This window comes from Colobus angolensis, unplaced genomic scaffold (assembly GCF_000951035.1).
Source record: "Colobus angolensis palliatus isolate OR3802 unplaced genomic scaffold, Cang.pa_1.0 Scaffold48, whole genome shotgun sequence".
In the NCBI taxonomy this organism is placed as follows: Eukaryota; Metazoa; Chordata; class Mammalia; order Primates; family Cercopithecidae; genus Colobus; species Colobus angolensis.
This window is the reverse complement of record NW_012118265.1, coordinates 6,464,428-6,478,172: the sequence shown is the minus strand read 5'-3', so window position 1 is coordinate 6,478,172 and position 13,745 is coordinate 6,464,428. Positions and strand designations below refer to the sequence as shown.

The 13,745-nt window shown below is 40.3% G+C and overlaps 1 protein-coding gene across 1 annotated transcript; it reads right to left on the bottom strand.

Moving 5' to 3' along the window:
• Window positions 1–3,369: 3,369 nt before the first annotated feature.
• Window positions 3,370–6,722, bottom strand: P2RY1 (purinergic receptor P2Y, G-protein coupled, 1). The gene has a single exon (XM_011958977.1). It carries the CDS (start codon window positions 5,638–5,640, stop codon window positions 4,519–4,521), a length of 1,122 nt encoding a protein of 373 aa, XP_011814367.1. The 5' UTR covers window positions 5,641–6,722; the 3' UTR covers window positions 3,370–4,518.
• Between the last annotated feature and the right edge of the window lie 7,023 nt (window positions 6,723–13,745).

Below are 13,745 nucleotides of genomic sequence, written 5' to 3'. Positions count from 1 at the left end.
AACACTGTTTCCACACCACTCAATCAATGGCACTATCACTCAAAAAGAAATCTAGTTCAATTATCTATATTAAAATCACAGATAATATAAAAATAAACATTTTTTGCAAAAGCACTAAAACATACTATAATTCAAATTCACAAATCTTGATATGTAACATATATTCACCTTCATATTAATTTGTGACGATGTGTATAATACAATGTACAACAGAATAAAAAAACTGTAACAGAATTCAGCAGCCAAATAATATACAATTATCACTATAAAATTTGGAATTTAAGATATCAACTGAACAAAAAAAAAAACTAGATTAAAATCGATAGCAATATTGAACTTGCTGGTAGTGTGTTACTTTAAAATTCCATCTCAAAACAATTAAGATTATGCTATCTCACCTTAAGAAGCAGCAACACAAAAAATTTAAGAAGAACTAAGCAGCGGAGGCCGGGCGCGGTGGCTCACACCTGTAATCCCAGCACTTTGGGAGGCCGAGGCGGGCGGATCACGAGGTCAGGAGATAGAGACCATCCTGGCTAACACAGTGAAATCCCGTCTCTACTAAAAATGCAAAAATTTAGCCAGGCGTGGCGGCGGGCACCTGTAGTCCCAGCTACTCAGGAGGCTGAGGCAGCAGAATGGCGTGAACCCGGGAGGCGGAGCTTGCGGTGAGCCGAGATCGCGCCACTGCACTCCAGCCTGGGAGACTGAGTGAGACTCCGTCTCAAAAAAAAAAAGAACTAAGCAGCAGTAACTGATTATACCAGCTGCCTTTTTCTCTCCCCATCTCCATAAAGATTTTCCTTACATTTTAATGTTGTTTATATAATGCCCATCTCACTTGACTTCCTAAACATTATAGATCAACTTTAAATATAAGACAATACTTTTGCATCTGGAAAGGGAAGCTTTGACCTTATTTAGTGACAATACTCTAAACCTCCTGAAAAGACAACGAAAACTTTTATTTAATATATAAAATGTGGACAATACAGACCCCATTTGGCTAAGATATTTTATATTCACTATTGATCTTATGATAGTCTGATATCAAATTGTGTCTATACAGAAAAAAATAAAAAGGCAAACATGCAAAAGCACTTCTAGGGAAAATTAATCACTTGTATCATGAAACATTTTCATATTTTAGACTAAAAAATGTGAAGACTTAAATATTCCAAGATACTGCTATTTGAAAAGCACTGGAATATACAACTCTTATTTATGTATGCATCATATATTTTGTAAAATACACCAGTTTGACACATTAATATTATACATTGTAATAAATATAATTTACATTAGTATGTTGGATCTTTCATGAAAGTTTTTCAATCTGTACAACTGAAGGACTCTGAGCTTCTTCAATAAATACTATTACAATAGCTACAACTTGACCAGCAAAGTTTAAGCTTCAATAGATACCAACTAGTATTACATCTTTAAACATTGTCACTAGCCAAATTCCAGCTGCTATAAGCACTGGCATGTATAATATCCAAAGACAGTTTAGCGTCTTGTCTGAGAAGATTGAGACACTTTACAAGTGACAGGTCCACATCATAATCTGTGAAATTTACAAGATTTTTTTTAGCCAAGGAGTGGAACGAAGTCCTGGAAAATACAGTAGCACATTTCACAGGCTCCTGGCTGGTCAGTTTTCATGCTTTACCATATCCCCCAAAGCCCCAACAATGGATGTCATCCAACTTTTTAATCCATCTGTGGTCTTGAAAGGGTCAACAGTCACACAGCTGGCTGAGTGGCAACATCATGGTTTTAACTCTGAATTCTGACTTGCATGCTATATTTCTTCTTTTTGTCATTTCAATGTAAACACAAATTGATGCTCAAAGAGTCAAAGATGCTAATTTATGAGTAATAAAACACCTTGAATTTGCCATTAAAATATTTTTTGTGTGAAATTTTGTTAGGTAGTAAGTTCTATTATGTTAGCAGTTCTTTTTTTCCCAAATGCCAACACATTTCTGCCCTTACTATCAACGTACTTCAATCATCATATGACCTGATCAGTTCTTCAGCCAACAGAGATCACTACTTCATCCTGACCCTCTGTATGTTTTCACCATTTGCACATCTTCCCAGAGGCTTCTTTTGGCCTGGAAGGAGTTAGCAAGATCATTCTTGTACTATGTGGCATGCATTCACATGTCATCAATGTCCATATGTGATGTGTGAAGCTAAAGAAGAAACACTTTGGAAAAAAACATGCCAAGTAGTAAACAAGCATTTCTAGATGCTGTTCACCTCCTCACTGGATCCACACTCACAAAATTCTCTGGACGCTGAAACAATGTACTTAACACATACTCTAAATTAAGCTGAGCATCCTGAGACCTAAAAGAAAGAAAACTAAAGTAAATGCTGAAGAAATATTATAAAAATGTGTATCATTAGGCTACAAGTTCAAGTCTGGTACAAGTCCTGTAATTTCCATCTTGGTCAGTTTAATGATCTTGATCTTGTTTAATAAGGTCAATACAGTAATGACATATTTTAGATTTTGTCTTGTAGGACTCTAAAACGGATGTTATTTGAGCCTGATGAAGAGAGAACTTTCCTAACCCTCTCTTTCCTCAAAACAAGGAGGTGTAGTAGGTGTCTTCTTGATTTGGTTTCTATAATCCTATGCATTAAAATGGAACATGTTAAAAGAATCACTGCTGAGGAAGGCCAAATACAGCTTTTCGTCACTGATCTTAGTGGCCAGAGATTGCGTAAAGTGAAGCTACTTTGAAGGTCTCACAAATCCTCAATCTACATAGGCATTGCAAGAACTGAAATCACGACCTGAATTTCCTGTCATCATGTTCCACAGGGCACAAGGTTCTTTCTTGCCTTAACATACAGCCCCATGTTGCTCTGCTTGTAAAGTGCTTTCCAACAAGTTATTCCACCATCAGTTGCAAACTCTGATGTTGACTTTATGAGGGCTAGCTTTCAAAACTAAAAATTCCTTTGACACTGGGTTTATTTGTTTGGGATTTTCAACTGCATTATCTCACCTTATTATTCTCATGTAGAAGTTGACCATTTCAAGGGCTAGACATGCAGCAATTCAATATTCATTAAAAATTATTAACACTGTTGAAGCATTTTACAAATTTTTCATTAACACCTGGCAGAGAACAAATATAATGGATAACACTGACCAATAGTCTTCTCTCTATTACTAGTTTGATTAGTATTTTACTTTTCAGTGCTATGGTATCTAGGTACTTTAAGTCTCTATATTTCCCTCTCCATATATATGTTTTTTCTTTAAATATTGAGATGTAAGGTTTATCCAAAGATTATAGCTTCCCATTCTATCAATGCAACCTATACAAACTCTATTTCTTCTTTAGGTATCGCATTTTGTGTTTTCAAACACTTAGAGGAAGCAAAAAGAGCCTTCTCCACCATGATTTTAATTTAAACTAAAGCCCTCATTCTAAAATGTCTTCTGCCCACCTCAGTTGCTTCATACATTTGAGAGTATACTTGGAGGCTATGCATTGTGGATGACTGTCAACCTCTCCTTTTCTGAAATACTGTCCTCCTGTCCAATATCCTTCAACTTACTAACTGTTATTTGACTTTACTCAAACTTTGGTCTGTAATTTATTTGTGATTCTTAAAATTGTTTTTACAGATGTGAGTGAACACTTGTCCTGGAATACAAACAAAGTCTTCAGGCATTGCACAGCAGTGGGGCAAGTAAATGCTCTTTATCACAAGATGTCTAAGAGGGCTCACGGTGTTTAGAAGGAAAATACATGCACTTTAATTATTTTGAATGCATTTCACCAGTACGATAATATATGCAGGCTTTCCCCATCAAACATTTAGCACCCAATATATAATGAGACCTTTTCCAGAAATAACTGGAAAACAATCACTTTTCAGGCTCTTAAATTCATTAACTTTACTTGTCTATTCAATTCCCTAAAGAAACTCAGTCAACTATCATCTATGCTTATAAGACACTGAAAAAGACACCCCTCTCAGAGATCCATTGATCTGATGCTGGATGAACTAATGAGTTTAGTGTTTTGTTATACCATGCTAAATATTTCTGAGAATGTAGATTTTCGTTTTATTCCTATTGTGGATTTTAAAAATCAATAAAGGCTAGATAAACCACAAACTCAAGTTGCAGGGGGCTAGTTTTCTTAGAGAAATTACTAATATCAAAAATAGCCCCTGTACTCAGGTGCACACACACTTTAAACAGAAAAGCTTGCAAATTTTAAAGGCCAAAGAGAAAGTAAATGCTTAACTAGGTAGTGTTGTTTTATTATACATACTTCTAGTCAGAAAGAAGACAGACTTTGAAAGCAAACCCAAGCGAGCTAAGAGTGGATGTGGGCATTTCTACTTCTATTATTTTTTTAACTATTTTCTTGGTTTGATTTTTTCTAAACTGACTAGAAAGTTAAAGAGGGGAAAAGCACTTGATTCTGTTAAGCATCCTACCATATTACAACAGACAGGTGTTTGGAGATTCTTGTGCCTTCACAAGCTTGTATCTCCATTCTGCTTGAACTCAGGTAAAATATTGAGGGTCATGTCTTCACTTTTGGATTGCAAATTTGCCTCACTTCTTCTAGAAGCTTTCCTTGTGGCTCGGGAGAGTCTCCTTCTGAAAGTATCTCCTGCCAAGAAATAGAGAATGGGGTCCACACAACTGTTGAGACTTGCTAGACCTCTTGTCACCTGATATGTGGCATAAACCCTGTCATTGAAAGCACACATTGCTGGGGTCTGAAAGTCAAGCCGGGCTCTCAAGTTCATCGTTTTCATCACATGGAAAGGGATATAAGACACAGCAAAAACAGTCAGTACAATGATCACCAGGTAAATCGATTTTCTCCTCAGAGGAGAGTTGTCCAGATCTTTGTAAATCAAAGCTCTCACAATTAATCCGTAACAGCCCAGAATCAGCACCAACGGGACACAGAACATGGCCACGGTCGTGCACATGCTGTAGATGAAATAACTTCGCAGGTACTCGTCTGAGGTGGTGTCATAACAGGTGGTGGTTTTGTTTTTGCGGACCCCCGTACCTGAGTAGAAGAGGATGGGGGAGATCGCCACCACCACAATGAGCCACACCAGCACGCTGATATAGACCGCGTTCTTCTTTTTGAGCCGGCCCAGGGACTTGAGGGGGTACACCACACCGCTGTACCGGTGAGCACTGATGCATGTCAGAAACAAGATGCTGCCATAGAGGTTCACATGAAAGATGAACCTCTGCAGTTTACACATGGCATCCCCGAAGATCCAGTCTGTTTTATTGAAGTAGTAGAAGATCAGGGCTGGCAGAGTCAGCACGTACAAGAAGTCGGCCAGAGCCAAGTTGAACATGTACACGGAGATGCCGCTCCAGGGCTTCATGTGGAAGACGAACATCCAGATGGCCACGCTGTTGCCCAGGAAGCCGATGATGAACACCAAGATGTAGACAGCCGGCAGGTAGTAAAACTGGAAGCCCGTCTTGGTCAAGGCGCATTTGAACGACGCGGAGACGGCGGCAGTGGAGGCGACCGTGCTGTTCCCCCAGGACGAACCTGGACCGGCCAGGAAGGCAGCGTCCGTCCCGTTGGGGACAGTCGGCCACAGGACCTCGGTCATTCTCTCCTCCTCGACTTAGGCGGCGGCTCCGAGGGGCAGCAGGCGGGGAGAGGGCAGCGGCGGCCAGGGGCGCAGCAAGCATCGGAAAAGCCAGCGAGCGGAAGGGAGCGGGCGAGCTGGATCCCCGCGGGAGGGGGCGCGCAGGGGCTCGCCCACGCCGGCTCTGGCCCCGCGTTCGCCGCGGGCCATGAAATCCGCCCCGGGCCGCCACCGAACTGGGCTATCGGGAAGCCCAGCAACTTCTCCGACCACTGGCAACGCCGAGCTTACACAACAGGGCGCGCAGAGCACCACCGCGGATAACTTTCCGACTGCGCTTTCCCGAGGGGCCGCGGGTCCGCGCTGCAGAGCGCGCCAGAGGCACAGCGAGGTCAGGCGAAACTCGCTCTGCGGGGATCTCGCATGGGGAGGGTGCTCCCCAGCCTCCTTGGCTCAAAGATCAACTTCATTGGGGTATCTTCCTCCTCCCTACCTTAGAAACGTGCAGCTCAGCTTCGGGGTGTCTCATCGCTTCCTCCTCCCACCCTGAGCTCAGCTCCTGGCGGCCATCAGAGCGCGCGTGGCCGCAGACTCGTGCGCTTCTGAAGCGCGTCCCGTTCAGCGTCCGCGCAGTTCGGGGCCCCTTCCCCAGGCCCCGCTCTGTCCGGAGTACCGGGGTCAGGCGGGAGAGCTGAGTTCCCGTGAGGGTGGGCGGAGTTTGGGCACCCGGGCGAGTCCGCACTCCGCTGGGAGGCGAGGGGCGTGCCTCAGCCGAGCTCTCCCAGCAGCCGGCCCGCGTCCTCTAGGGTGCAGTGGGAAGCAGGAGGCGTGTATTGGGGAGCAGGTCTCCGCCGAGGCCGAGTGTGTTCAACCTCTGCCAACACGCTGCTACCGGAGTCGGCGGCGAGGGCGAGGGGTGCGCTCAAAGGTGGCTGCTGGCAGGCGATTGGCCCGCGAGCGCTTCTTCTCTCTTCCGCCAGCTATCTTGGCAAAGTGAAGTTGCTGACACACAGGAAACCCTTCCGACCGCTCAGACCCTTCTGCCTACAACCCCAGAGCCGACCAGTCCGTGGCAGAAGCCTCTAGGGTCCCCGAGAACCACGCCAGGTGTTTTCAAGCTCCAAGCAGCCAGGAGTCCCTAGCTGGGAACGCCCTGGCATTGCAGAGCACCTAGCTTTGCTGGGACCGGATTTCTGGCACATGCAGGAACCTGCTATTCCAAGAGGGCGCGAGCCTCCAAAGGAATGAGGGTTGGGAGAGGGGTGGAGAAGTCTGTTTAGCCCTTCTTATCTTTTTTTTTTTCTATTACTGTTTTTCTCTTAATTACTCAAATGCTATTAAACTCACGTCATTAGTAACATCAACGTGAGAATTTCCAAAATAGCCTTGTAAAAATATTACTAGTCCATATTGCACACTGCTTCAGCAAAAATTTGTGGTCACAGATGCTTAACACCTATCAGACAAGACAAATCCTCCTGTTTAGTACATTTAAAGAGCAGAAGCTACAATGAAACAGAAATTAAAAATTTATCGCTTTGAAAGTAATTTGAATACCAAATGCAATACATTTATATTGATAGACGTAAAAGATGGTTATAATTCCAAAGTGACTAAGGTATGGTTTTGGTGGGGGGTTGGGGGGAGGCGGGTATTTCCAATTCTATTTAAGTTAAAATGATTAGTTACAGTTACCTTTAGTATCTTAAAAATGCAGACTTGGGACTTCCTTAATTACTACATTTACTGACAAACTCATTTTCTTGCCTTGAATGTAAATTTTAAGCAATGCACTTCAAAAATATATTTGAGCAAGTTTAATTGGAAACTAAATGAAATATTAGCTGTTCAGGAACATATATAAATGGACCCACACAGGAATGTAATCTAGCACTTCTTGACAAGTTACTAATCAACAATGTATTTTTATGTGACACATTAACAAAAGCTTTTCTCCTAGAGGAAAAAAAATCCGAAAAGAAAATATCTGTAAAATATATACTATCAAGATTTCTTTCTGGTCCCAGATGCTACACTATAGCGTTCCCTTAAAAAATAAAGGAAAACCACGAGCTCCTGGCTTTGATGCCACAAAGGAAAACAACCCCCACAAGATCCAGATGGTGCTTTAGAGGAACACATATAGGAAGGAGCATATCTTAACACGTGGTATGAATACACTGGGTTTTGAATTGTAGTCAATTTAACAGTATAAAAATTAATAATAAAACTAGAGTAAATAATTCAAGTAAAGAGTGTGAATGAGATTGTCTTGAAAAGTCTTATTTTTGTGTGTTTCCTTCCACTCTCCTAATTATATGACTCTATAATTCTGAGCCTTAACATGAAACATTTGTGTATTGTTTGATTAGTATGGTACTAGCTGGGATGATAGTCTATTAAGAGAGAAAAGGAAGCAAAGAAAACCATTAAGAGTTCCAGGGGTACTCAATAGGTCTTAAGTCCTCACTCCCTTGCATTTTTTATTTGCAATCTAGGCAATACGTAACTTCACTCAGAAGTCTGTTGCAAATGCATTAACTCATAATGTGAGTGTTTTGAAATGTACACTTAGTCTAGATACCATTAAGTACTTTCAGAAAACTGATGCCTTACTAGGAATTGGAGGATAGTTGTTTTAGGTGCACCACAGACTTTTCAAAAAATTATGTTAAAAAATAAATTTTGTAAGCATTGCTTTTGCATTCAGGATATTTAACTACACACTTATGTTTCAGTTATGCTTTAAATCAAAATTTTGCCTTGTGGGAATAAGTTACATATATTCAGTAATTACTATAACTTTCTACTTGTAAAACATTCAGCTATTATTAATGAAGAAAAAAATCTAAGACTCTGTCATTATTCACATTTGAACACCAATTATAGATGGCTTAAAGATATGATAAAAAATTCTTACATATTTGAGTGACATGCCTCAAACATTCCATGTTAATTTTCATTTTAGGTTAGTGTAAAAGTTATTGTGGTTTTTGTTATTACTTTTAATGGCAGTCTTGGACTCATAAACAAAAAGGCTGCCCTTCTTATGCCCTTATATTTGAGTAACAGTGTGAACACCTGACTTCAAGAGATTTACAATTTAGTTGGAAATGTAGATAACATATATAGTTAGCCATAACAGTAAATATAACAATACTACTAATAATAGGCCTTTCCTGTATACTCAAGCACAGTGTACATGTAAAAAGGATTATCTCTTTTCACCCTTAAAATATGGATGATGATATTTGGCCATTGTGTTCCCATTTTGTAAGTGATGAAACTAAGGTACAGGGAGGTTAAGTAATTCACCTATAGTCACACAGTAGATACTGGGATTTAAATGTAGGCTATCTGTCACTGAAGTCTACGCATTCAGCTACTATCCTATGATGAAAAAAAGCAAATACGGGGCACTGATAGAAACGGTAACTTTCAGTGGCCAGCACAGATTGAGTTTAGAAGCTTTCCCTCAGGAGAGAAAATTCTAAGCCAGATATTGAAGTTATTGATAGTCAAAGATATTTCAGAAACTTCTCAAATATTCCACTTCTCTACATAGGCTTTTTAAAAATAACCAACAATTTACATATAACCTGAGAGAGAAAATCATTGGGACATCAGGTCTGTTCAGTCTTAGACTCATAAACAAAGAGGTTGCCCTTATGATGTTTACAAAGATTTTTATCACCATATTTAGAAAATCTCAATTTTCTTTTACTTTAAGCCACAGAAAATTCAACAATCATTAAGAATGGGAAAATCATTGGAAAGATTGCAATTGAGGGGCACAGGCAGATAAAGGAAAAAGAAACTTCTCATAAACATAAAATATGAAATCTTCCATCTTAGTAGAGACCAAAAAACCATCAGATTTGACTAAATAAATACCATGCCACAAACGCTAAACTTAATTCTGGTAGCAATATGGAGGAAGTGAGGAGCTGATGGGCAAAACAGTTGTTAGGATTTACGGAAGAGAGACAATGAGACCTTGATTTATGAGATAAAGGTTCACTTAGGATATCCTTATAAATTGAACTTCTGAGATGCACTTTAGGAAAGGAAGGAGACCCTTTCCTTCCCCAAGTAGAAAATAAGGGAAAGAAATAGGAGAAGTGTAAGGAATTCCCAGCTGATGTCCTCCAATGAAGTAGGAGAAGGAGAAGGCTGAGATGGAGCAGAATTGGAAAGAGAGTATACAGAGGAAAAATTAGGATTGTCCTGTGCCAAGGAGGGCCCAGCTGCTCCTATAAATTACACACTTGTCATGGATCCAATCAGTAGGTTTCCTGAAATTTATTTCATTAAGAATCACAGGCCGGGCGTGGTGGCTCAAGCCTGTAATCCCAGCACTTTGGGAGGCCGAGACGGGCGGATCACGAGGTCAGGAGATCGAGACCATCCTGGCTAACACGGTGAAACCCTGTCTCTACTAAAAAATACAAAAAACTAGCCGGGCGAGGTGGCAGGTGCCTGTAGTCCCAGCTACTCCGGAGGCTGAGGCAGGAGAATGGTGTAAACCCGGGAGGCGGAGCTTGCAGTGAGCTGAGATCTGGCCACTGCACTCCAGCCCGGGCAACAGAGCCAGACTCCATCTCAAAAAAAAAAAAAAAAAAAAAAAAGAATCACAGCAGGGGTATAGGACACAGAATATACCCAGCAGGATTGATCTGAAGTTGAGTGAGGAAAAAGGGAGAAGAGAGCAAGAGACAGGAGGTCAGTGGGGAGAGGGGAGAGGAAATAATAATAATAATAATAATAATAATAATAATAATAATAATAATAATAATAAGCAGACAGTGAAATGAAGAAGAAGAGGAAGCGGGAGAGTGAGGAGGAAGTGAGAAGTACAGGAGGGGAACAAGTGCCTGAACAGTATTTGGGGGACAGAGGAAGAGAAAGCAAGATACTTGCACAGGCGTAGGAAGAGGGTTTTGGAAATATCACTGAGCATAGCTTTTCTATTATTTAAGTTTAAATCTGGGTGTGTTGGGAGGTATCTGCAGGGTGGTGAGATGATGCAAGCTATATAGTCATGTGGCCAATGTCCCTGTTGAATCACATGTCATTGAGCTAATGTGCCTTTTCACTTACAAGTACCTGTCAGATCCCAGGCCACCTAAACCTTCTTCCATCCTTAGAAAGTTTCTTGCTTCCAAAGTTAAGAATAAGTATTCAAGGGAACTCCTTTCTTATATTTCCTTTTAAAATATTTGCTTCTCTTATCTACATGAAGCCCTAGTCCCTAGTCCTGGGCATTTTATAATACTTTCAAAAAGCATTTTTGTTAAAATACAGAGCAAAAAATTTTAGTCCATCCTGTCTTGTAGAACTTTCTCGAATCATCCTTGTCTGATAAATATTTCCTTTGCTGTCTTTGTCTTTGACATCTCCGTTTTATCAAAGGCATGTCTTAGAACATTTACTGATAACAGACTAGAAATCCTGTATTACATGACAGCTCTTCTACCCTTTCCTTATATACTTAGCTTTTCAAGAAAACAGAGAAATAAATATTTATAAAGCCTGGAGGTACACAAGTATCTTTAGAGCCAGTTACTTAAATCTGAGGTCTTATAACATAATCATGAAACCATACAGGGTTCCTATGATACCACCAAGAATAAAAATATGACATTATTTGAAAGTTATTTGTCATTATTACATCTATCATTTGTCAATTACTGATTTTTGGTACATCTGTCTTTTGAATACATAAGCAAATGAAAATCATGTGTAAGAATAAAGAAATGCCCTTGTTTTTCTTATGTAAGTCACATCTTCCATCAGTTTACTCCTGGGATGTTGATCTCAATTATGCCCTGAGAGTTTCACACTTTTCAAGATTGAAGTTAATTGCAGGTGGTGTCACCTTTCAGATTTTGGAATTTGTTTCTCCAAAGAGTTGGTGACAAGTTTTCACCAGTAGCACCGAAAATATAAACTAACTTTAAAAAGGTGAGCATTAATTGTATCTGTTTTGTTAAATTATTCTGGTGCTACTTTTAGTAGAAATTCTTGTGGAAAAGCTGGCAAAATAGGTTAATTCCAGACAGTCATCTTATAACAAGCCAAAATTTAGACATTCTTATGGAAAGATGTCTGGGTAGCCAAAGACAGAACCAAATGAGTGAACCTAGTAAGAAGAAATAGTCCCATGCATTGTTCATAAGAAAAAAAAATCAATATATAAACAGTTATCTGTAGTTAGAAAAGAACCAAAATAGAGACTAGGTAATGCTTCAGGCAAACAATAATCAGTTACTTCTTGATATACTGATGTTTTCAATGACAGAGTTTAGCAGAACCTCAGTATCTCAAATTAGTTTTGCTTTTCTTCATTTTTTTCAGCCTCAGTTCTAGACACCTGATACTGCAGCTAAATACTTATCTTACAGATCTTCATAGCGATAATAACTACACAAATAAACTACTAATTTCTTCACTGGAAACATCTACTTTGAGTCTCACTCAAGTGAATGCACTTGAATGTGCATTCAGTTCACCCAGGGGATTTTCCTAAAACACAGTTTTAAATATGAGATGGGGCCCAAGCCTTTGCATTTCTAACAAGTTCCCTTTGACATCCAAGCACCTCATCCAGCCACTACATTCTGAGTAGCAAGGTTTTATGTGATCCTGCCTGACATTGCTTTGGTATGCCAATTTAAAAATGCTATAGCTGCTTCTGTCCAGGACTAATATGCCTGAAGGGTTTAGGAAATTTGAACTGTGACATACATGTGCCAGGCACTGTTTAGAGTGCTTTTTATGGATTAGCCCATGGCACATGGTTAAACCCACAGACTTGGAGAAGAGACAGAACTGGGTTCAAATGTCAGCTAGGGCCACTTACAAGCTGCATAACTAAGATAGATTGCCAAACTTGTCTTGCATTAATGTTTCTATCAAATAATCCTTATATGACAATATAGCTGTGAGAATGTGTTCTTGTGTGTAAAGTGTTTAGGACCGTGCCTAGCAAATAGTAAGTGCAAAATAAGTGGTAGCTATAATTATTATGGTTACCATCATTATTATTTATAATAGACTCATTGTTTTTACATTAACAGGTGTATCTTGATAAGGAGGCATTTGGATGTAAGAAACCAAATCCATGAAAACCAGCATCACAAATATAGTGACTTTACTGGGTAAATAAAAGAGTATGAGCTCACAAGGAAGTGGGCATGGGAAACTGAAAATCAAGAATTTTGCCTACTCTCTCTACTCCACAGAGAAAGGGTCCCTGTTCTCTGCCTTTCTCTATTCAACTACTCAATTTTGTTTCCTTACCTCCTTTTCTTTTTCCTCCCCTCCCTTTCCTTTTCTCTGTTGAACAGTTCTCTCTCTTTCTGTATGGACATGGCTCATCATGGATACTCAAAACCTGGCCTTATATTCAATGATAAATTCCTGAGGAAAATCTGAATAGCATGGTTCAGTTCACTTTGGCCTGGAGGAGAAGGGGATGGGCCAAGTGATTAGAGCCTTCCTGCCTTCCTCCAGGTCTGAGTGACAGACCTCAAGGGGCGGGCGGGGAGGAGGGAGGTGGCGGAGGAGAGAAGTGATATTGGAGCAGAGAGGATCAGCTAATGAGCTAATTACCATCTCTGGTATAGAAAACAATGGGACCATGTATGTCACTGCTGGGTTGGAGGGGAGAGGAGAAAAAGAAGAGTTTCGAGAAATGCAACTGTGGCAGGCAAATTCCAGGGATGGAGAATTGTACCTGTGACCATGCAGGGGTTGATGGGAAAAACAGTGCTCCCAGAGAGATGAACACAGGCCCTGGGAGCCTGCTGCATTCTTCCACCTTGCTTTAGTGGAGAGATTGGTGAAAATTAACTGCCAAGGAGTACACTCAAGTAGAGGTCTCCAGAGAAAATGAAGAAACTGGGCAGAATGAATGAACTAAAGAGGGAGAAGGCCAAAAAATACTATTGTATCATCTATTTTGCCTTAGCCAAAGGTGTAAGGAGAAAAGTATGATAGAAAGAAAAAAAATAACCTTGGCATTTCTGCTACAAAAATGGAAGGTTTTCTTCAATGAAAGATAAGTTATGAGGCTCTGCTTCCATCATGAAAACCAGCCCCAGGGCATGTGATTGCTACTGGGA

Bases quoted from the DNA above. Each gene is read 5' to 3' on its own strand.
- P2RY1 (XM_011958977.1), bottom strand. From the start codon at position 5,640: ATGACCGAGGTCCTGTGGCCGACTGTCCCCAACGGGACGGACGCTGCC.